At 47.0% G+C, this 23,180-nt stretch overlaps 4 protein-coding genes across 4 annotated transcripts; 2 read left to right on the forward strand and 2 right to left on the reverse strand.

The window, feature by feature from the left end:
- Window positions 1-222: 222 nt before the first annotated feature.
- Window positions 223-834, reverse strand: LOC124682452 (dirigent protein 5-like). Its single transcript, XM_047217131.1, has one exon. It carries the CDS (start codon window positions 832-834, stop codon window positions 223-225), a length of 612 nt encoding a protein of 203 aa, XP_047073087.1.
- Window positions 835-4,003: 3,169 nt separating this feature from the next.
- LOC124682453 (metal tolerance protein 1-like) lies at window positions 4,004-5,239 on the forward strand. Its single transcript, XM_047217133.1, has one exon. It carries the CDS (start codon window positions 4,004-4,006, stop codon window positions 5,237-5,239), a length of 1,236 nt encoding a protein of 411 aa, XP_047073089.1.
- A 3,193-nt stretch (window positions 5,240-8,432) lies between these two features.
- Window positions 8,433-10,016, reverse strand: LOC124682454 (probable methyltransferase At1g29790). The gene has a single exon (XM_047217134.1). It carries the CDS (start codon window positions 9,991-9,993, stop codon window positions 8,860-8,862), a length of 1,134 nt encoding a protein of 377 aa, XP_047073090.1. The 5' UTR covers window positions 9,994-10,016; the 3' UTR covers window positions 8,433-8,859.
- Window positions 10,017-12,866: 2,850 nt separating this feature from the next.
- On the forward strand, window positions 12,867-17,032 carry LOC124682455 (coiled-coil domain-containing protein 97-like). The gene is made up of 2 exons (XM_047217135.1): window positions 12,867-13,541; window positions 16,622-17,032. The coding sequence occupies exons 1-2, from the start codon at window positions 12,867-12,869 to the stop codon at window positions 16,892-16,894; spliced, it is 948 nt and encodes a 315-aa protein (XP_047073091.1). The 3' UTR covers window positions 16,895-17,032.
- Window positions 17,033-23,180: the final 6,148 nt, after the last annotated feature.

The following is a 23,180-nucleotide window of genomic DNA, read 5'->3' on the forward strand; positions in this document are numbered from 1 at the left end:
AAAAGTCAAAAACACTCAGAAACAACACTTACAAACTAAAATAATATTAAGATGAAAAATAATGCAATGCATGCATACTTACCAGTGTATGCTACAATGCCACACAACAAGACTTATGTATGGGCACACCCAGAAACATCGAAAAGCATAAAAGGAAATTAAGTAGCATCAGAACAGCTCCATGTTGGCGGTATTGCACACACTAGTATATATGATGTACCATCAAACATAGCACTCGTAGAGTTTGATGTCCATCTTCAGGCGGAAGTAGACGGTGCCCTCGTAGGCATCGAGCTGGAGCGTGGCGATGCCACGGGTCATGAAGAAGTCGCCGGTACCGCCAACGACAGAGAGGTCCCGTGTTTTCTGGTCCATGAGGTCGGCGCCCAGGAGGTTGATTGTGCCCTTGTGCGCCGTGGAGTTGAAGACGATGGAAAAGCCAAACCACGAGTTGTACGACTCTTGCTTGTCATAGAGGTAGAACCCCTGCGCACGCGCCACGGGCTCCTCCCCAGATGCGGGAAGAGCCTTCCCCACCGTCATTGGGTCGTCGAACGTGACCAGCGTGCCGAAGTAGGTGCCGTTCTTCCAGTGGGTCGTGCTGAGCGCCGTGGGCTTGGTCGACGCAGCTGACGTCGCGTTGGCTGTGTTGTTGACGCCGTTGTAGAGGATGTCGTGGTAGTAGAGCGTCATTTTGTTGCACGGCTCGTCCTCGGCGTCGGAGACGAGCCTCCTGCGGCTACGGGCGGCGCTGGCTGCGCTCGCCAAGCTGAGCAGGAACACCACGACCAAGACGGCCAGGGACAGCTTGGAAGATGCTGAGAGGCCTTGCATTGTGTTTTGTCTAACTCCTGTTGTGGTGGTGTTTGAGAGCTCGAGCTGTGCATGCTACATATATATAGGTGCATGCATGCTTGTAACCGTGGGGCATGTTGAAAGAAGTATTAGTTTAGCTGAGATTCTGAACTTCTCTTGTACTCCAAGTGACTAACCTTGTTTATGATTGATGATTCAGCTGATGTGGGTACTCCTACAAAACAAACCCACATGTAATTGCTATTGGGCAGGCAACTCTTTTTACCTTGGTCGCATTGGAGCAGAGAATGCGTAATGGGTTTAACTAATTAGTTAGTTCAGTGAAACGGACGCGACGACGATTAGAAATACAGTGCTTGCATGGTTGGTACGCTAGATCATATATATATCTCCATCCATTTTGTTCCAGTGCAAAAGCTAGTAATATCATATGATCTAGTACTGTATTATACTCCTTATATGTCTTTGCTTTCTACCACCTTATAGCCAATACGGAACATCTTAACAGCGCTTTCATGGTTCGTCTACCTAACAAGAAAGTGCACGATCGATGTTCCCATGCTTTCTGCCCAATCTCTCAACAAGACTGCCGCCGAAAAGCGGCAGCCAAACTTGTAACAGATAGGTTTCAAACTATGATCCCCCTGTCGGAGACTAGCTTCTGCTAGATCATAGATATTGTTCATAGCAATTACAGTCGGAAATTCGAGCTTCGGAGTAGTCATGTAGATGCCGTTTTTCTTGATCCTCCTGGAAGCTGCCTCTAAGCTAGCGGCTTAAGCAGAAGCCGGGCTTCGGTCCACCCCTCTCCCCAAAATTAAAATGTTAATTAATATCATCTTTTGACCCTAGTTAGTTAATTAAACAGATAAATTTGGAGATGTTCATAGAGGTAATGTGTGCTTTTGTGCGTTCATAGGGGTAATTATATGCATGTATTTGCGAGCATCTGGATTTGTACTCCGTTTCTAGAAAAAGGTTGGCCCATATTCAAACCATGTATATTGAGGTATATGCCTAAGGTATTCCTAAAGCTATCCCACGTCCCGCTCGGCATTGGTCATGTTGTTCGCGGGGATCTCGCCACTCTGTTGTTCGTCGTGCGAGGGAATCTTGTCCCCACCGGCGACCGGGGAGCAGTTCTCCATCGTCTTTGTGGCGTTGTACCCGACCTCCGTCGACACATTTGCGTCAAGCCGGCGTTGCTCCCGTTAGGAGCGGAGCAACAAGACATGGCCGGTAGTCTAGAGGAGGTGGAGGTGCCAATGCGGAAGCCAACATTACGCCGCTAAATGAGTACAAAATGCGAGCGGGGGCGCACCGTTGGAGTTGGAGCGAACCACGACACGGGGCTAAATCCCCGCGGGTGCTCCATGTCCCTGCTTGTGCCCGGGGCACCATGGCTGCCGCTCTACTAGAAGAATACCCACGTGAGGGACCAAATCTGCCCATCAGCAACCCCACGGTTGCCCTAGTGGTCGCGCTTGGTCAGTTTGAGAAGACCGATTTAATGCCGACTCAATGGCTGGGGTCAATCAGCACTCCACGCTCTGAAGCCTGACAAGTTCGTACTCGACAAGATGGTGCATGCTTCATGCGGTCCTTTGAGGAGAAATCCTGGTTAGGGCATCCCACGGAGGAGGCGAAACATCACCCTGTGTCGTCCCTTGGTCGTCTCATGAGATGTGACAGAGTGGAGGATAGAGCGGTGACAAGTAGTGAGAGAGGGGCATAGATGGAGTTTTTTCCGTGTGTTCCCGATTCCCCACCCATGCAATGCCCCCTGGAGGCAGTTTTTAATCTCCCAGGCATGGCTCCACAGAAACTTCGGCAGTTTCAGCGAGCCTAGCCCAGAGGTGCTTTCAGTTTTGTACGGGTCATCAACCACACATCCAATCAGCCTAATTTATTCTCCATCGGGCGTTTTCCGAAAAATGAGTTTTTTAATCTTGTTACATATGCCACATAAAATTATTTCCCTAAATACTTGTGTGCGAACAAGAAAAATTATTTTTCAGAAAATTTTAACATCTTAATTCTTTTAATGTATTTTCATAAACGTTGCCTCATTTCCCTTAACAAAGAAGTAAAACTAGTAGTAGTATACGATATTTTTCTTAGAGAAAGAGAACATCGGCCAAAAAAAGACAGAATACGCGAAGACTGACTTGGCTTTGGGAGAAAAAAAAAAGTAAACGCTCTTAAAAAATGAATACGCGACGCCTGACGATTTCCAGCATACTCGGCGTGAATCGTGCGGCCGCACTAGGATCCGTTGTTGCCTCATTCTGTTTCGTCTCCAGTCTTACAAGAACATCACGCCCAGCTAGCTCTCGATTCTCACCCCTCTCACCGGCTCACCCCTAGGCCTGGACTAAACGTACTTCCCTGAAGACCGCCGGCGAACTCGCTTCGCCTAGCCGCTCGCTCGCACTCGTGTCCAGGCCAGACGAAGGTAAGAGCATCTCCGACCCTTTTCACAGCAGATTCGTGGATGATGGGGTGTTCCAAGGGTTCTAGCTAGAGAAATTAGGAAAATCCAGCGCGCGCGAGAGAGGGGGTTGCAGCTCGCTGTTCAAACCGCAAAGATATATCCCATGATCGGGAGGTGTCTCGTCAGCGCCAGTTCGCATCTCCCAATGATCGCATCGGAACCCAAACTGCCTCTTACCCTCGTCACAAGCCCACTTTGCTTCACAAAGTCAATGGAGCTTTGTCCATTTTCTTTTCGGCCACCCCATCACCACTCACGCCACCGATACCGATTCGATAGAAAAGGGAATAGTGTGCATTTTTCGTCGGGGATTCTGCTACAAATGACTGTCATTTGTGCAAACCTTCTCTGTTGTGCAAGGCTGCAAGGCTATATATTTACATGTTTTAATTTGAACTCCTACATGTGATGGTCTTTCTCATACTCATATGGACAACACAACTACATGTGATGGTCTTCTCTGCACCTATGTTTATGATTGTCCATGCAATGATGCAATGCTGAATGCATGGATGTGCTGCTTCAGTTTTTCCTTAACAAATGGCACAAATGGATCTCCACCACTTGATTTTTTTTTGTCCCTTTAGTTGTTGTTGGAGATGCACACGCTAAATTTCCTTATAGCATTTGTGCAGTAGTAGATGTACCATAATTATTACTGTACTTATGTATTGACTCTGCTATTGTGTTTAGATGGACAGCCATAATCCATCACCGCCCCATGTCTCTGAAGTAACAATGGACGTTTCATCCACAACTGGAGCAACTGGGAACAAATTTTGCAGGGGTTCGTCTTGCGACTTCTCTGACACCTCGAAAGATGCAAAGGAGAGATCTGCGTCCATCAGGAAGCTCCTGATTGCGGTGATCCTTTGCGTTATATTCATGGCAGTTGAAGTGGTTGGAGGCATCAAGGCAAACAGTCTTGCAATCTTGACTGATGCAGCCCATCTCCTTTCCGATGTTGCAGCGTTTGCCATATCTTTGTTCTCTCTATGGGCAGCGGGTTGGGAAGCGACGCCTCAGCAGTCGTATGGATTTTTCCGTATAGAAATCCTTGGTGCATTGCTTTCCATTCAGCTTATATGGCTCCTTGCTGGGATACTTGTCTACGAAGCTATTAACAGGCTCCTTACTGAAAGCGGCGAGGTGCAGGGCTCCCTCATGTTTGCTGTATCAGCTTTTGGCCTGTTTGTTAACATCATAATGGCAGTGTTGCTTGGTCACGACCACGGGCACGGCGGACATGGGCACAGCCATGGACATTCACATGACCACGATCATGGTAACGAAGAGGATGACCATTCCCATCATGAAGATCATGAGCAAGGTCATGTACATCGCCATGGTACTTCTGTAACCATCACAACTCATCAGCACTCTCACTCAAGCAGTGGACTGCACCATGATGCTGAAGAACCGTTGCTCAAGCATGAAGGTGACTGTGAGAGTTCAGACCATGCTGGTGCTAAAGCTGTTAAGAAGCCTCGCCGTAATATCAATGTACACAGTGCTTATCTGCATGTAATCGGGGACTCTATCCAGAGCGTTGGCGTAATGATCGGAGGGGGTCTCATCTGGTACAAGCCTGAGTGGAAGATCATTGATCTCATATGCACCCTCATCTTCTCTGTGATTGTGATGTTTACCACAATCAAGATGGTTCGGAACATACTTGAAGTTCTGATGGAGAGCACGCCTCGAGAGATCGATGCCACCAGGCTTGAGAGTGGTCTTCTTGGAATGGAAGGTGTGGTTGCTGTCCATGAGCTGCATGTCTGGGCCATCACAGTGGGGAAGGTGCTGTTGGCATGCCATGTGACGATCACACAGGATGCGGATGCTGATCAAATGCTGGACATGGTCATTGGGTACATCAAGGGAGAGTACAACATCAGTCATGTGACCATTCAGATCGAGCGCGAGTAAGGCACAGGTAGTTGGGGATAAAACGCGCTTGTCCATGGTTATTGTTAGCTTTGCACTTGCACTCTTTGTTTTTGGTGTGTGAATTTGCAGTCTGTGTTCCTTGTGTCATCGGATGGCTACTGTGTGTATAGATGTATCTTTGCTGTAGAGATTTGTAGGGAATGTAGGTCACATGGTGTTTGAAATGGAATGCACTGTTTCCATTTTGTTTTTCAGTCTATTTGACAAGTTCCGATGGAACTGAAATGTGCAAAGTTTTACGCCGCTGGACTTCGATTTAACTGATTATATATATTCTGGTGCCAACCTGAAAGCCCCTTCCTTGCAGCCGTGTAACATCATATGCCCAGCTAGACTGTGTGCTTCAAAGTTTGAAGCTCTACTTTCATGAGCAAAACTAAGCTCCTGGAACCCCATAGTGTCTTCGTTTATGTCTAAAACTACCAATTTGCAGTCCGAGACAACAAACAGCATGTTCATAGCCAGCTCTTCAGCAAGTGCTCCGTCTATGGTCATTGAAGGTGAAATCGGAACTCAGGGCGGAGCGACGTTGATGATGCTTGATGGCAATCTTTTTTTCGATAAAGAGAATATATTAATATCAAAAAGATACCAATTACACCCAGCCTCTGCAACAACGCACCACCCTAATGGCACTACGGATGCACACAGCCAAAAAGGAAAAGAAAACTAAGAAACAAAAGTCCCGCTACAGTATTTCAGGCCTAACAACAGCAATACATCCACCGCCAAGACAACACCTGAAATACAGACTCTCCAAAAACGACGCCTCCAAGAAGGAAACAGTGATCTATCACCATCGTCGCCCGATCAACGATCTTAGGTTTTCACCCTGAAGATAGTCCCCGCTCTCAAAACAATGCCTCCAACAAGGTCATTGCCAGGCACAACCAGTTAAGGCCAGGCCTTGGGTTTTCACCCTGAAAGGTAGGACTCTGAACTTCACCTGTGTTGTCACCCCCACTTTCATACCGCTGTTGTGAAGCCCGGAACACCAAGCAAGTCCCTCAACAGCGCGGAGACTTGAACCTCCCTTAGCTAGTCCTCCCCTCCGGCCTTCATGAACTTCTCTTCTTCCGACTTTCATCATGGATCCATAGTCACTTGATGTCAATACAGAAAAAGAGCTTCGCGCCGCTCCCTCCAGAATCAATCGGTCGGAATAAAAGCATGGGTGCGCACGACCGAATATCACCGATCCAGCAAACTCCAGGCAAAAAGCACTGTTACATTCGCCGGCGGAGCCTTCCGCAACTCAACACTCCCGCTAGATCACGAGGCCAGGCCTCCGGTAGGTCTTCCTCTTCACGCAAGAGAGACCCTAGGACCACCGCCTTTATTCAGGTCGGACCCCCACGTCGGCGACCATCCCGGGCTGGCCACTCCAACCCTCCACCGGCGACTCCGTCGCCGGCTTCCATGCATCTCCATCTCGCCGCCGGAACGCGGTGATAGATCGATAGATCCACCACCACCAACCGCAGGCCGACCCTCTCCGGTGAAGAAGAGGGCCACCTCCACCGTCGTACCCAAGGCTGCAGCCCCGGGCGACCTCGTGTCGCGGGTGAAGCCCGAGATCGCCTCCACTCACCGGCGAGAGGCGGGGTGGAAATTGGCGCAGGCCATGGGCCTGGCCGCCGCCCACCACCAGCCCCTGCCAGAGTGCTGCGGAGACGACGGGAGGAGGGAGACAGCAGCGCTGCCCGCCGCCGCCCATCCCAACCGCGCCGGCCGATCCACCAAGGGAGAGCCGACGGGAGAAGGGGGTGCAGCGCAGGCCGCCGCCGCCCATCCCATCCGCGCGTCCGCCATGCGTCGAGGAGGGGAGATCTGGCCGCCGCCCACCACGCGTCGACGAGGAAGGGCCCCCGCCGCCGCCACGCCCCGTGGGTCTTTGCCCCGGCGGCGCTACCGGCGGCGGCGGCAGCAGTTAGGGCTGGGAGGCTGGGAGGCTGGGGGAGGCTTGATGGCAATCTTGGTGGCGGTCTTTCTTCTTGACGGCATGTGTGCACTTGTGGCCGGTAGCCAGGTCGGCTGGTGGTGCCCAACTGCCCAATGTGATCGGGTTTCCATGACGACACTGGTATATTTGTAGCAGTTTTCCGACAAAATAACTAGATAATTCTATTAATTTTAATTAATAAGATGAGGCAAAACCTTTGTCTTTGTTTCAAAAATAAAAACATAATACCTTTCTATATGGCACCTCATTATCTTCTTTGCAGAAGTTCATGGGAACTGTAGAACTAACAATAATGTATTCAAATATATATACCAGATTGTCATGTAAGAAAGCACCATAATGTAAGAAAACACCATAATATATCCCATAACAAATTATGTGTCAGTAAAAACATTAATGGTCAAGATTCAAGCATAAGATGTTAATAATTTTGGCAGGAGCTATGATGAATGATTTGTAGGAGTGTTGTTTCTATACATATTTTCCCAAGTTAGATGGGAATTAATTGGACAGATCGGTTGAAAGGAGCTCCACAGCACACTATCAATGTTAAGACTCAGAGGGACCATTTGATGAATAGTAGGTAGCTCAACGAGTATCATTTAATTACATGTTCTTCCTGAAACGAAAGAACACACAATTGACAACCTCTCTGCAAAAAAAAAAAAAAAAAGACAACCTCTCTGCAATTCCCCAGCAGAGCAACAAATCCCACAGCCTATGTTTCCAATCAAAAGACAGATGGGCAGCCTGTTGCAACAGAACAGATGTAGAAGCGTTGTACAATTTTGCAGTATTTTTCAGTTACTGTTTCTCAACAATAATTGGAATCAAGCCAATCCGTAGCACCGGTTTCTTCCATAATTAAAAATAAAACATGGCACCTAAACAGCATTCTCGTTCCTCCATAAAAAACTGTCAGCTCCTACAAACAATTGCAGGATACATTCCTACCTACGATCAAGGAGCCAGAATCAAATCATCCTTCCATAACATATTTGTTTCCAAAAAAACTGTCAATTATCAGGTTTTGAGCATACGAAGTACTAGTAAATAGTTTCGGCAGGAAATACAATGACCGATTGTAGGAGCATTTTCTCTACAGAGGTTTTCCTAATCTAGATGGGAATGAACTATAGATATCCATTTCAGAAAAGAAAAAAAGAACTATACAGATATACTGGAAGAGGAGCTCCACAACACACTATCAATAATAGACTCAGAGGGACCATTTCATTAATATGTTGCTCAAAGAGCATCAGTTAATTCCATGTTCTTCCTGAAATGAAATATCACATCATTTGTCAACCTCTTTGGACTGCAATTCCCCAGCAGAGCAACAAAGTACTGCATGGTCCGTATCATATCTAGTGGCAGCCTATTACAGAATCAGATGTAGAAGAATTGTACTACATGGAGTATTTCACTTATTTTGAGCTACTATCTCTCAAGAACCAATTGAATCAACCTAATAATAATAATCCGTAGCACCGATTTCATCCGTAGTCCAAAATAATCCGTGACACCAACAAAACATCATTCTCCTTTCATAATCTGTGAAGCGCTACTAATAACTGGAAGGTACATTCGTACCTCCGATCAGGGAGCCTGGATGAAACCATCTTTCCATAAAATTTCAGCCCCTTGCCGGCTTCCGCAGCACTGCAGAGATGTAGATTGATGTTGTTGAGCTGCCGGGCTTCTCTCCGGCAACCCACTTGAGCTTCTTGTAAGCAAACCTCTCTATGAGCTTCACAACCACCCGCCTCCTGTCCTCACTCTGGCACAGGTAGCTGTCAATCCAGAGCAGCCCACCGACGCGCAGCACCCGGTCGACGTCGAACATGAAGAACTCCAGCGCCTCTGGTGTGCCCGCCTGCCCCATCGCCGGCGCGCCGGCTTCGTCCAACGCCGTGGCGCCGACGTGCACCAGGTCGAACACCCCGTCGTAGAAGGGGAAGCGTTGCGCCGGCGAGAGCAGCAGCGGGAACAGGCCCCTCGCCGCCACGAACTCGTTCATCGGCTTCCCGGCGCCGTCGAGCACCGAGGTGACGACGGTCACCCCGCGCTCCCGCATCCGGGCGGCGAAGTTGGCGGCGCCGCCGGCGACGTCGAAGCCAATCCGGATCTTGGAGCGCGCGCTCAGCCGCAGCACGTCGTCGACGAGGAACTCGTGGCCGTGCCGCGGGGGGGCGACCCAGCGGCGGTTGTCGACGCCCATGGCGGAGGAGGCCGGGAGCGCGGCGCGGGGCCCGCGGGAGAGGCAGCGGCGGCGGGGGAGCGGGTCGCACCCCTTGGAGACGAGTCGGCGCGGGAGGGTGGCGTTGCGCGGGCAGGAGGAGTGGGGCGCGTAGGCCATGAAGGTCGAGAGGAGGGCGAGCGCGGAGGGGGACCGGAGGCAGGCGGTGGCGACGGAGGACTGCATGTGGGTGAGCCCGGACCGCGCGTCGCGGCCGAGCGGGAGCGCGTGCGGGGTGAGGAAGAGGAGCAGCTCCGGGGGCAGGCCGTCGGGGAGGCTCGCGGCGGTGGAGGAGGCGCCGCCGATCTCGCGCGCGATGGCGGCCACGTGCGCGGAGAGGTTGGAGGAGTGGGTTTCGGTGGCGGGGTCGTGGCGGGGGGAGGCGGCGAAGAAAGCAAAGAAAGCGAGGAGGTTGGTGGAGAGGAGGGAGATGAGCATGAGGAGGTTGAGCAGCGCCGGGGAGCAGAGGCAGGTGAGGACCCGGCCGTGCCGGCGGCGGGACGCCGGCAATTTCAGGGACACCGACCCCATGGCGCCCGCCGCCTCTGCTCCGGTGCTACCCCGCGCGCGCGAGGAGCGGATGGCCTCGGGATTTACTCGCTCAGCTACGGCGCGGCGCGGCTCCGCAAGGAAGGATCTCGGCGAGCCGGCGGGTTCGGCTTTTGCTTGCTTGGCTGCTCCGTGGAGTGAGAGTGGCTGAGTGAGTGAACGAGCGAAGCTTGGTTGCTCAGTGCACTGATTGAGCTGCCGGGTTGGCTTCGTGTCAAACATCTGGTCTCGCAGTTAGCTTAGTTTAATCAGCTCAGTGCTTGAATAGCCGCATATGAAGGGTCTGATCGGTTCCAGCCACATTTTGCCAAGCCAAAATTTGAGAATTTGGTATTCGTTTGGTTCTTGCCACACTTTACTATCTATATGATCCACTTATTATAGAGTGTATTTTTTGCCAACTTTTGCAACACTTTGTGACTTTTAAAATCCTAGCCACACTTTTGTGGCTGCCACACTTGCCAAAGTTAGGCTTGGCAAAGTGCGGCTGGGAACTAAACAGACCTGAAATGTTTGCCGAGCCTTTTAAGGGCTCACTTCCTTCCTAGTCACATGATTATCATTCAATCTGCAAACTATGTTGCAACTCGACTAGCATAAATTATAATGTAAATTTAACGGGTTAAAGTATTTTTGTAGTTGCAATCTCAATTGCAACATGAAAAAATCTTAGTTGCAACCGCTTGAAACTAAAACAGAAAGCTCATTTGCATCTCAACTTGCAACTCATATGCACGATCACGATGCAATTGAACGGTGTAAAACTTAACTAAGCACGATCTAAGAACTAGCGAAACTCTTTTTCTAAACAAAATGAAAGACTTCCACTTTCAGTGAAGAGAGTTGGCCCGTTAATTCAACAATCGGTACAAACATTCTCGCTAGACTGCTACGGTACATGACCGTCGCGAGGGCACAATCCACCTTGGCTACCATACCTCGTGCACTAAGCACACTCGCATAATACGAGCTTCACCCTCGAGGTTGCTCGGCATCACTCTTCCATAGACTCGCAACTTCAAATTCCCCAAAGAAATGACCACCATGGAGAACGTAGCCACAATTATCATGTATAGGTAGGAAGTTAATTAGAAAATTATATAGATGTTGTCAGTCCTTCATGACAGGTTAAATCGTTGATGTGGCACCGTGTCCGTTATGGAGCACGTGAGGTCGAGTTGATGCTGATTTTTTCAGAAAACCCCATACGAGTTTTGTCCTTCTAATTAGCACGATCATAACTAGTTTCCTAGCAAGTTGCAGGAGGGCTATGGTGATTTCGACCATGTGTTGAAGGAGGTGCAACAAAAGCTCGACGGTGGCAGTTGATTGTTGTGGTTATGGAGGAGGAGGGTGACCTATCTAGATCAGTGGCGGACCCAGAAATTAAGGTTAGCCGGGGCGAAAGTAATGCGTATATTTTTTAGGTATAAATATATAGTCTAACAAAAAAAAAAGTGATTCACAAAATATTATTTTGACTCCTCCCATTTAAAACAATGGTTTCGAGCGACAACACGAACCCAAATTACCAAGCTAAATCAAGCACATGTGAGAAAAACCAAGTCTATTTTTTTTGCTGGTCAAACTGCCTGGTTAGGCTACCAGCTGAGCAGGAACAACGTCTGCAATGGGGATTCCATTTTATGCATTGGAGAATTTATATATGTAGCAGTGTGTGCGCTGCAGATTGTGCTTAAGACTTTTTTCAGGATGGAAGGCTTGTTTTTATATATTTTTTTGAGGAAGGAAGGCTTGTTTTTACCAAGTCAATAAGGGCCACCAGAGGTCCAGAGTGAGACACCGATTGGGCCATTTCACCTTTCACTTAAGCCCAGCTAACAGCAAACAACCAGCCCACGCACTGCTTCGGCTGTCTTCGTCTTTCTCTTTGCAGAAAGGTTCGCCAGATTCATCAATGGCGCACTTGCGCTATTCCATTCTGTCGAGGCAAGGTAGGGAGGGGTACCTGCTCCACCATGGGAGACCCGGGGCGGCCGCCCCTGCTCGCCCCTACGGTGGGTCCGCCACTGATCTAGATGATGTTGAAGTGCCCCTCCGTGTCGAAGAAATCCCGACGTTCCCACTCCTGACTACGATATGTATCTTGGTAACGATTCCATTGATTAGGACTTTTAGGTGTGTAATAAAGGGTAAAAAATGAATGTAGGTTGATTCGATGGTTTGTACTTGTTATCCTCCTCAAGTAGGCATGTTAATTGGCATATCATTTTCCTTTTACTGCATTTTTTCTGGCACTTCAGATGCTTTTATTAGATGAACCTGTAGTGTCTAATGTGCACACAGAGCTAAGAGGCTAATCCAGTGGTAGCTACTTTCCCAAAATCTCCATGGTACGTATCTCCAAGTTGGAAGGGCTATTTTATTTTGCCAATTGCGGCTCATGAACTATGTGACGATCGTCTCAAAATGCACTTCTTCCCTTCTAAGCATGCATGCATCTGGGTAGATTTTAAGCATCTAAGTTGTTGTTCATGTACATATTTTTGTTTTGATGGAAACTCATAGCTGCATCTAACTTACTTGATGTAAAAAGAAGGGTGGATTGTTGCATAAACTTGCACTGATTTGTTCAATGAAATGATGTATTCTTTGTTAGAGTGTTCCATACTTCCATCATCATATTTAGAAGAAAAAGATGTGAAATATGTCTGTGTATGCAGCCCATTGACATTTATCAGTTGAAGAACCTGTCTGGGCTTCCCATTGCACTCACGGCCCACACAAGTTAAGTAACCGACCAAAGCTACCGCCCCATCGAAACGTTCAAGGCCCAACCCGTCATACCCAAACCCGAACCCCTGCCCTCCGGCGCCGACCCAGCCACCACTACCATGGAGCCCGCGGCGGTGGACCGCATCGCCGCCCGCCTCTCCGCCGTCGACGGCCTCTACTACCCCACCGCCTTCCTCCGCCCCTCCCCGGACTCCTCCCCGCCGTCCCCTCCGACCCGGAAATCCGCCCTCCACGCGCTCCTGTCCCGCGACGCCTCGCTCTTCCTCGAGCGCTACGGCGCCGCGCTGCGCGCCGACGAGCTCGCCTGCTTCGACGCGCTCCGGGACGACTACGAGGTCGGATGGCACCTCCGCCGCCTGCGCGCCGCCGCCTCCGGGGAAGGACCGCCCCCCGCGCGCGTGCGCAACCGGCGGCGCGCGTACCTCCACCGCCTGGTGCGCGAGGGGGAGTACTTCTCCGAGGAGGCGATGCGGGAGCGGGAGCCCTACCTGCACCACGAGTACCTCGGGCGGTTCCAGGACCCCGTCGGGCGGGCCATGGCGCGGCCCGGGGAGAAGTGGTCAGAGACGCTGATGCGGCGGGCTGAGGAGGCCGTGATTGTTGAGAAGATTCGTGGGGAGCAGATTATGAGAGGGGTTGATCCCGGAGAGTGGGTGGGTGGTCCTGTTGAGCGGCCGATGCAGGAGCAGGAAGAAGAGGAAGAGGAAGACGAGGAGGAAGAAGAAGATGAGGAAGAGGACATCAACATGGAGGAGATTAGACGAGCGACTGAGGTTTGTTTATTGCCGATTAGCATTGCTGTTTACATGTTCTGACTACATTGTGCTTGATTTCTGCCTTACATTGATTGTACTTGCATAGAATTGTACAAGTTTGCTTTACATTTTTTGCACTTGCATAGAATTGTATAAGCCTGTGGTGTGATGATGCATTGAGGCGATGTAGTTGCGCTTACATTGATTTATACAACTCGCTGTGACTTCTGTGGACCTAATTCCTATATTCCGACATAACTAGGCGGTTCTTGAATTCTTAATCTTACTCTTTGTCCGTTTGGGCATGTTGTGTGTGTGTGCGATATGTTATTATGGAAAATAGTTTTGCACTTTTTCCTTGCAATCTACACTTTATAAAGTTGGTTGGATGTAGAAGATTAGTCATTTTGCAGGTATGACAATATTGCATCATATTGAGCTAAATGGTTAGGCAGGAAATTTCCTTTTTCCGCATAGCTGGTTTACAGTTCCCCTAGTGTAAGATTGTGGTTCGTCGATAATAGCCTATTTGTAGGTTATGTTGGTGTTATGATGTGTGAAATTCGTTCTTCGTGTGATGCTGTGTAACTGCTGTAACATTGTTCTAACTAGATACATAAGACCTCTTCTAGGAAACTAGGGTTGCCTTTTTTTTTCCTCTGGAGGATCACATGGTTGTAGCTGTGGTCAGACTTCGATACAAATCTAACACTCCTGTTTGTTTCTTTCCCACCCCGCGCTCCATTGCATCCTATCCTCTGTTTCCCACCCGCACCGCATACTCAGGCGTTGACCAGAGAAAACAATGCAGTTAGGGAAAGAAATCCCCAATACCAATCCCAATCCCAATCCCGTCGGCTAGCCATGGATCCCGGCGGCTGCCGTCAATTTGGCGCCCGACGCCGTTGAACACAGGCGGGGGAGGGCTCCCCTGCGGAGGAGGATGGCTCGCCGGAGCCTGCAACGCCGAGTGCGCGACCAAAGGTAGCGGACGACCACGCGCTCGAGTGGATGCCGGGGCGGCGCGTGGCCACCGTCGGCTCCAAGCGGCAAGAGGGTCGCCAGCCCTCCCGCGAGGGCTTTGGAGGCGACGGCGCAGCCACCACTGCAACGGCATCGGGCCACCGTTGTACCGCGAGTCAGGCCTGGCCGAGGTCGTAGGCCGCCACCCGCTGCGGGAGGGCCGTGGCCGCGGGCAGCGCCACTGGTGCCGGCAGCCCGAGGCGAGGGCGGGTTGCGCCTGTGTCGCCTTCCTCGCCAGAGAGGGATTGCCGGAGCAAGGGTGGGCAGGGTCGCGTCGCGCCCTGTGCTGAGCAACGAGCAGAGCATCCACCGCATTTTTCAGATTTTAGAAGGGTGTAATTGCAAAACGTGATTGTATTATCCGTCCGACACTTTTTTAGGATCGGAGGGAGTAGTTTTTCGAGAACACACAAAACTTGCGTCTCTATATATTGAAAAGTTAGGAAAAGGATCTTACAACCCCAAGTAGGTGTATGGACAACAGAAACACACACGGCATGAAAAGCTCAAACCTGGGCACACATGCCTTGAGGCCAGCAGCACGAGCAATCACCCAAAGCCTATCTTCCTCTGAATTGCCTTAAGGCCGCGGCGATACAGTCAGATGCACCATTGAACACAGTCTCATTGCGATGCTTCCATAGCATCCGAGATGTGAGTAAACCATCAAGCGATGCCTGTGACTTCTCTGAGAGCCACCAATCAATGAGAAACTCGCTGGTGTTAGGGGGGGGCGGTGAGGGAACTTGACCGAGGACAACACCGACCCGACTCCAAACCTGCCTGGAGAAGGGGTAATCCACAAGAAAATGCAAAACAGGCAGGTAGCCAAAATGGTTAGGTCAGTGGTGATGTTCCAAGCGATCGACAGTCATGGATTTCAAGTCGACGTGTCGTTCTGGCGCAGCGACTCAGAGACTAATCTAGTCAAGACTAGTCGATCGACTTGATCGAGTCATCAAATGAGTCAAGTCGACTGGCCGTGTCGACCTTGCAAATGTGACTCATCGACTAGTCGTTCAACTTGAAATCCATGTTGGCAGTCCAACAACGATCAAGGTCAGCCAGGCAGAACATTCTTGTGAGGGCCCCAAGATTGCCAGGTTAGCTTCAAAGCTGCACTTCTGGCAGATCCCTCGAAAGACGCTCTGTAGCAAGAGTGGGCAGAGTAAGCACCTGTTTTCTGTCCACCACCAGACGTGTGAAGTCTTCGGATGTAGAAAAAATTAATTGTTTTGCAGGTCTGACAATATTGCTAAATGGTTAGGAAGAAAATTCCTTGTTTTCGCAGAGATGCTTTACAGTTCCTTGTTATAGGATGGTGGATCTCCCACAATAGCCTGTTGGTAGGTTATGTTTGTGCTAGGATACGTTTGCAATTTAGATGGATGGAGTCTACAATCTATATTATTCATGTATTTTGTGTGTAATGCATTCTTAGTATGGCACTGTGGGACTGATGTTACGCCTGTTCTAGGAAATTAGGACTACTTGTTTTTTCCTGGAAGATCTGTATTCAAAAAAATTATATAACACCCACGGTTGTAGCTGTGGTCAGACTTAAATACAAATCTGCTCTTCTTTAACCTCTGCAGTATTTTTCTTCTCTGCTATGGCCATATGTTTAATCTGAAAAAATAGGCACTATATTACTCGTACATTTAAGTGGAGTCTGGTGAGTGGTGAGGAAGTAGCAAATGAAAGTAGAACCTGATCATTGGATAAAGTTCTTAACTAGAACAGAGACATAATGGTCCAACATTTGTTTGCGTGTTAGTGTGTGGTCTGGAGAAATGACAATCTATTTCAGTTGGGCCAGTATGCTAGACTTGGTCAATCTTGCTTCTGGCTTGCATTTATGATATTTACGTTTTGCTATCTGACTAGAAAGAAAATACAGATAACTTGTCTCCAAGTTTAGACTAGAAATATTTTCTATTTTCATTCCGGTAGTAAACTTTGTCATAGCAGATTGGAAGAATGATCATTCTCTTCCTAGTTTCATTTTTTTTCTCTAGCGAACTTCATCATAGCAGATTAGAAGATGTTTATTTTCTTCCTAACTGTGTTTGCAGGTGGTTGCTCGTGAAAATACTGGTCAGGGACCCAACGGTACTGTCGGTCCCCCTGCAGGTCCCCCTGCAGGGACTTTCAAGCAAATATTGTCCACAGAAGAGATGCAAGATCAGCTTGATCAGTTCACTTCCGTGATGCATGAGAAGTTCCTCTTAGGTCAAGACTCTGAGCACATGGACTATCCTCAGATCGATAATGATGAGATGCTTGACGACCACTGGTCCAGAGAAGCCAACTACGACGCAGAGGACAAGTATTTCGATGAAGACTAGGACAGTTCAAAATAGTGTGCTGTTTAAGTTTCTATATCAGTTATGTGGCGTCAGTCATGTTTAGACCTTGTAGTGTTAGCAGCATGTAAATATATGAATCGTGTATGGTGGTACATCTACTGATCTACACATTCCATGAGGCATGAATGAGATATGGAGTACCAGTTAAAAGAAAAATCATGTGTTAAATCGCATGGCATCTGTGTAGTGAAATTGCTGCGTACGTTGGGACGTTCCTGTCTGAAATTACAACCACTAGTTGAATGCCCGTGCGTTGCTACGGTCTCTTAGATATTATTTATCGCTATACATGTTATACTTTTTTCGAAACAAAGACAAATCTCCAGACTCTGTATCAATCGATGCATGCAGCTTTTTATTGTCGTATTGAAGTTTAGGTCTTGCAAAATATTACATTATGAGTCATACCAGATCGATATATGAATCAACCATCTAAAAAAGAAAGAAAAGATGAAGTGATTCTTCACTAACGTGTTATTCTAACATCAAAGCGCCAAGTTGCATTGACTATATAAATCTCGTAGAACGTTTTCTAGCCGGTTCTCACTTCGTCATGGTTGTGGGAAGGACCGTATACTAATCTATTACGTACCCAACGTAATTTTCTTCGTCAGAGACATGATATTTTGGTCATGAGGCATACATGCTAGGTTTTCTTTTCCGCATCGAACTTGTTCGGCTATTGGAACTTAATTAATTAATGAAAGGTTGTGTGCATCACTTGATGAGACCGGGACTGCGTTACGTTACCCTTTAAAATAAGGGTAAGATAAAGCCGTGAACCACATAAGAGTACAATCTAAAGCAAAAAACAAAATATGCCTAGTAAAGCATTTTTTAGCTCATAGGTTTCGATGAGACCGATATTTAGGATTCCCCCCATCTCAAAATAAGTGACTCAACTTTATATGGCAATATAGATGGGAAATCTACTTTAGCTCATATGTGTAGATGCACCCACTATTTAAAATCATATTTCATAATGTCAAAAAGTTCCGAAAAAATATTATGGTGTACACACATTATATGTTTGCACGCCAAGTTTCACGGAAAAATATTATTTTTTATAGCCAGTGTAAAAAAGACAATTTCTGACGCTCCAAAATAGATTTTCACGAGACATTTTTTGTCATTTTAACATAGTGCATACAAATTGTTTTTTTCCTGCCAAACTTTTGTGCGCTAACATAGAATGTTAGTATGCACAATCAGGATTTTATTTCAATTTTTTAAACATTTTAAAATAAATTTAAAAAACATTTTTCATAATAGGTGCATCTAGATAGATGTATTTGGGTGCATTTTAATGTGTTGATACATCTATATCTGGACAATGTTGAGTCCATTATTTTGACACAAAGAGAATACTAAATAAAGGAATTAATTAAAAAAAATTAGAAACCAAGACTACGTATGAAGTTTTTTGTTGTAGCATCTTGGAATTTGTTATTTCTTTTGACCTTGTCTGCTATTTAAGCATAATCTCATCTTTCTCCATCAACATGCATCTATCTTTTCCTATCTTCTATCACTTGATGAACTTCATTCAAGTTCGCTCTAGGGCAGAGCTCCTCTATACTTTATTTTATTGATTATTTGTATTGGTTTCTTCTTCTTAGCAACATAGCATCATTTCCTTCGGGTTGGCAACCGTCTTCTTCAATCTAAAAGTAAAGGTACTTTCTCATCTCGTTTAAACAATCCTACCGGACATTCTTCTTAGAAAGGAGTAAGAAATAAGCCTATATCTTGTTTTCCATCTGCCGCTTCATCGATCTATCTTCCCTATCAGTTGAATACTTGACTTTATGGATTACGGTAATAGTTTACCATAGGAGCAAAGAAAGCGTTTCCTACTCGGTCTTACCTACTATATAGATGAGCAAGACCTCCTACCCAACCATCCGGCCTTATTATCAATGTACAACTGATCCAATCTGCACTGCAACCTGATGAGCACATGCACCTCCTTGCGGTTGGCTTCCTTGCACTTTTATATTCATATTGGCACTACAATATTAAGCAAATAAATTAATCAAATATCACACAAATTTATGGGGATTTTTCACATGCCGAATTCCGATAAATAATTTGTGATCGCAGACGGCAACACTAAGCGCAACAACATATAGTGTCCATTACCTATCAAGTATCCACCACGAAATTCCCCAGCAGCTGAAATGGATATTGCAAGTGTCTTTCATCCTCCAACTACCTGCTTGTGAATGACTGGATCGACATATAGTTTTTCTACGTAAAATAAGACCAACATCACCTTAACTCATTATATACAAACTCTTGGATCTTAACTTATGAAGTACATGTCAGATCATATTAGTAAAAAAAATCCGAACTAAATGAATGCAGTCTACATGAAGGGTTTTTAGTAAATCAACAGCAGTGTCGTCTCGACCGATGATGCCATCCATACCTTTTATGCGAAGGAGATGGATGGTTCTGGATTGATGGAGATATTGTGAACACATGGATAGACCAAACCGTCAAAGCCGATGGTCTTAAGTGGTGCAGCCTCCTTGGTTCCTCCTTCTCCTTGCCAATAAATAGGAACTTCTCAGAGATATGGGAAGAAGTTAATAACATGATGTTAAATCCTGAAACTGATGACTCTTGGATTTGGCTTTGGGATGGTAAGGGAGTGTACTGCGCTAATCTATTTTCAGAGCACGCTTCACCGGAGAGATAAAATTTGATACGGTCAATGCTATATGGAAGTCATGATCACCGTTTAAATGCAAATTGCAACTTGGTTCTTCATCAGAGAAAGAGCATGGACTGCAGGTCGTCTAGCTAGAAGAGGATTACCACACAATGAACAACTAAAACGGCCTATGGAACCACGCCAAGGGCTGGTTCAGTTTCTATTTTTTCTTGTGTTCTAGCAGTGGTCGTGAACCCAGTTTGTATTAGGTCGTGCACTTTACCTCTCTGAAGCTTTCTGCTTCTAAATTAAGCAGATGCAGCTCTCCTGCAGTCTTGCGTGGTTCGAGAAAACCCTCACCACATATATATACTTGCAGTGATTATATTGTATTTGCAATCGTTAACCACTACATTGCCAAATTCAAAAAGGAGAGCAGAAATAACAAATAAAATTCTGAAACTTTGTCACCATTGCAACCATGCCTCATATATACCATTTGAATTCACGTGATGAAACAACTAAAACGCTGCAGTGTATTGTATCATTTTTCATGTTTTCATTCCCACAATGAATTTTCTGATCTGAATGGCATTCGAAAGAGGACAGATAGTTACCTTTCTTGTCGAAGCAGTCATCGAGGTCGTGGCAGCAAGCTTCAACGTCGTCACAAGGCTCCTCTTGCTAGCATCCGCTCCACTTGCGGGGAAGACAGGTAGTGGTCGGGCGTCACGGACCTTGCCGGGGTGTCGTGGGAACGACCGACAAAGGCTGAGGCGTTGCGAGAGCTCTGTTGGTCAGTGGGGAAGACCGACAGAAGTCGGGCCTTCGCAGTAGCTCCGGCGGAAAGTCTAGTTGTCTGATGCGGGATTCATGGTGGTGGGAAGCTGGTAGTCGCTGATTCGGCGTGGCGCCAATGGGACTCCGGACTCTACGAGGGGGAAGTTTTACTTCGTGCGGGCTGCGGAGAAACATAGGCCTATATGGGGAAGGAGGTATTTATGTCCGTTATTTGCTTTCCATTTTTTGAAGTTTCCATGATTGTAAAATCCGTTATCGATAGTAAATAATAGACTTCCTTAATTGTTGATTACTAATGCATGTATTTGACGAGCACGGATATAAAAGGAATCCCTGATTATTTGCTTCATGCGGTGATCTTATTAGAACATACCATTTTAAACCTTCTTCTTTTCTGGTGGATACGTGAAACATCGGATTCAGATTGGATGGTTCTGATTCTCCCAATGTTTGATATCAAAGTGAGACACCATCCCCAACTCCAATTTAATAGTAAAGATATGGGAAAAGGGGTGACGTTATGTGCTTTCCATTTTCTCAAATTTCGTGATTGGGGAATCCCTTGATTATTGGTAGTGTACGTAATATATTTCCTTAAATATTGCATATTGGATGGCTGAAATTTTTGGTCGTGGATTTTCAATTGAACGGTCAAGATGTCTTCAATCTTTGACATCAAACATTTTTAACGACGTACCAACTCAAATATAATAGTAAAGATATGGGAAAAGGGGTGACGTTATGTGCTTTCCATTTTCTCAAATTTCGTGATTGGGGAATCCCTTGATTATTGGTAGTGTACGTAATATATTTCCTTAAATATTGCATATTGGATGGCTGAAATTTTTGGTCGTGGATTTTCAATTGAACGGTCAAGATGTCTTCAATCTTTGACATCAAACATTTTTGACGACGTACCAACTCAAATATAATAGTAAAGATATGGGAAAAGGGGTGACGTTATGTGCTTTCCATTTTCTCAAATTTCGTGATTGGGGAATCCCTTGATTATTGGTAGTGTACGTAATATATTTCCTTAAATATTGCATATTGGATGGCTGAAATTTTTGGTCGTGGATTTTCAATTGAACGGTAAAGATGTCTTCAATCTTTGACATCAAACATTTTTAACGACGTACCAACTTAAATATAATAGTAAAGATTGTAGACTGCATGACCCGGCTCAAGAGAGTGTTTCGTGTTAAGAAGATTCGGCGATTCTCATCTAAGTGATTGCCCATGAGGATAATGAGCCCGCGTTGATTACAGCGGGTTCTAATTTAGGCTAAAGCAGCTACCTTTCTTCGGAGGTTCCAACCTATTGAAGAACTGGTGCTTTTCGATGTTTCTCCGTTTCACACTAGGATGGTAGCTGCTTCAGTCTTGCTTTTACTCTTGTGTCATTGCTTTCTCCGTTTCAATATGTCATCGATTTTCCTCTTGTGGTTTAAGTCTTGCTTCTACTCCTGTGCCATTGCTTTCTCCGTTTCAATATGTCACAAATTTTCATCTTATTGTCTGTTCCTTATCTTCCTTCGTGTTTCAACGCGTTGGCAACCAGTTGTGTTGTTTCATTTTGGCATGTTGTGTCATGACCTCGTGATGAATGGTGATCTTTCTGCTGGACCAAGATACGTTTTGTACAAAAATCACATATTGTATTTAATTATTTATGTCGTTTTGCCTTCAGGAACAAGCAAACAGCCACACCTGAATCAACACATTGTGCAACTACTAGTAGTAGTACTCTATTGTAGCCAAGCCGCGGGCCTCGTCCAAATACTATACAAGGTATATCTATTGTAGCCAGGCCTCGTCCAAATACTATACAAGGTATATCTATTGTAGCCAAGTCTATAAAAGATACAATTATGGAAATCTCAAGGTCCATCTATGGTCACAGCTTAGGGGCGGCTGGTGTGTGTGTGTTGTGTGTGTGTGTGTGTGGGGGGGGGGGGGGGTGGGGGGGGACTAATTTAGCTTCTTTGCTAGTTTTGAGGAAGTTGGAGCAACTTATAACGGAACCTGTCCCAACTCCGCCAAGTGAGTAAGTAGAGAAGGAGTCATCGCCTACTCCTCCTGCTTGTCGCGTCAAGTTTTCTGACTCGAGTTTGAGTTTACAACCGTTTTTTTGAAAGGCTATCTCTTTGTACGGTGCACTGACTTGATACGTTCGACACGTGTCTAGCTTTCATATTATTCCTCCATCACGACGTCCCTAGAAATATTCAGGGTGGACATAACAATATCAAGTGTGAGTTTGTTTTGTGTTCATCTGCTCTTGGCCGCCTCCTCGACATGCCACCGCTGCTGCACAACCTAGCCGCCCGCGGCCCAAATTGCCCAGGACAACTACCCACAGACCACGGCAGTCGCACCAACACATTCGGGGCCACCGGCTTGACATAATTGAAGTCAAACCGTTCCTTTGGGCGAGTAGACCGAGTCGACAACCTCGCCACACTGGTGGCACAAGGTTGCCCCTCGAGCCATCCTAGATGCAGCTCCACCCCGTTGAGCCGAAGCCGCATAACTATCGAAGGCCGTTGTTGTGAAGTGTATATGTGGATTGCCTAGCCCTTTCCATCAGTTCGGACTTTTGGTTCAAGTGGCTAGTGCATGAACATTAACATGGTATCAGAGCAAAAATTGATCCTCTAGTTCCCCGGTCGACGTTGCTTGTTCGTCTGTCCGTCGCCGGTTCCTCCCCCGTCCTCACGCAGCGCCAGGCTCCAACTCCGCCCGACGCTCGATCTTCCGTCGCCCGTTTTCTCTGCTTCGCTCGATCTCACGCAGCGCCAGGCT

The sequence above is a fragment of the Lolium rigidum genome, chromosome 1, assembly GCF_022539505.1.
Source record: "Lolium rigidum isolate FL_2022 chromosome 1, APGP_CSIRO_Lrig_0.1, whole genome shotgun sequence".
Lineage (NCBI taxonomy): Eukaryota > Viridiplantae > Streptophyta > Magnoliopsida > Poales > Poaceae > Lolium > Lolium rigidum.

What these genes read in the sequence shown, in the direction of transcription:
- LOC124682454 (XM_047217134.1), bottom strand. Translation starts at nt 9,993, where the DNA reads ATGGGGTCGGTGTCCCTGAAATTGCCGGCGTCCCGCCGCCGGCACGGC.
- LOC124682453 (XM_047217133.1), top strand. Translation starts at nt 4,004, where the DNA reads ATGGACAGCCATAATCCATCACCGCCCCATGTCTCTGAAGTAACAATG.
- LOC124682452 (XM_047217131.1), bottom strand. Translation starts at nt 834, where the DNA reads ATGCAAGGCCTCTCAGCATCTTCCAAGCTGTCCCTGGCCGTCTTGGTC.
- LOC124682455 (XM_047217135.1), top strand. Translation starts at nt 12,867, where the DNA reads ATGGAGCCCGCGGCGGTGGACCGCATCGCCGCCCGCCTCTCCGCCGTC. An exon ending in AGATTAGACGAGCGACTGAG is followed by an intron (nt 13,542 to 16,621) that starts GTTTGTTTATTG and finishes CTGTGTTTGCAG; the next exon opens with GTGGTTGCTCGTGAAAATAC.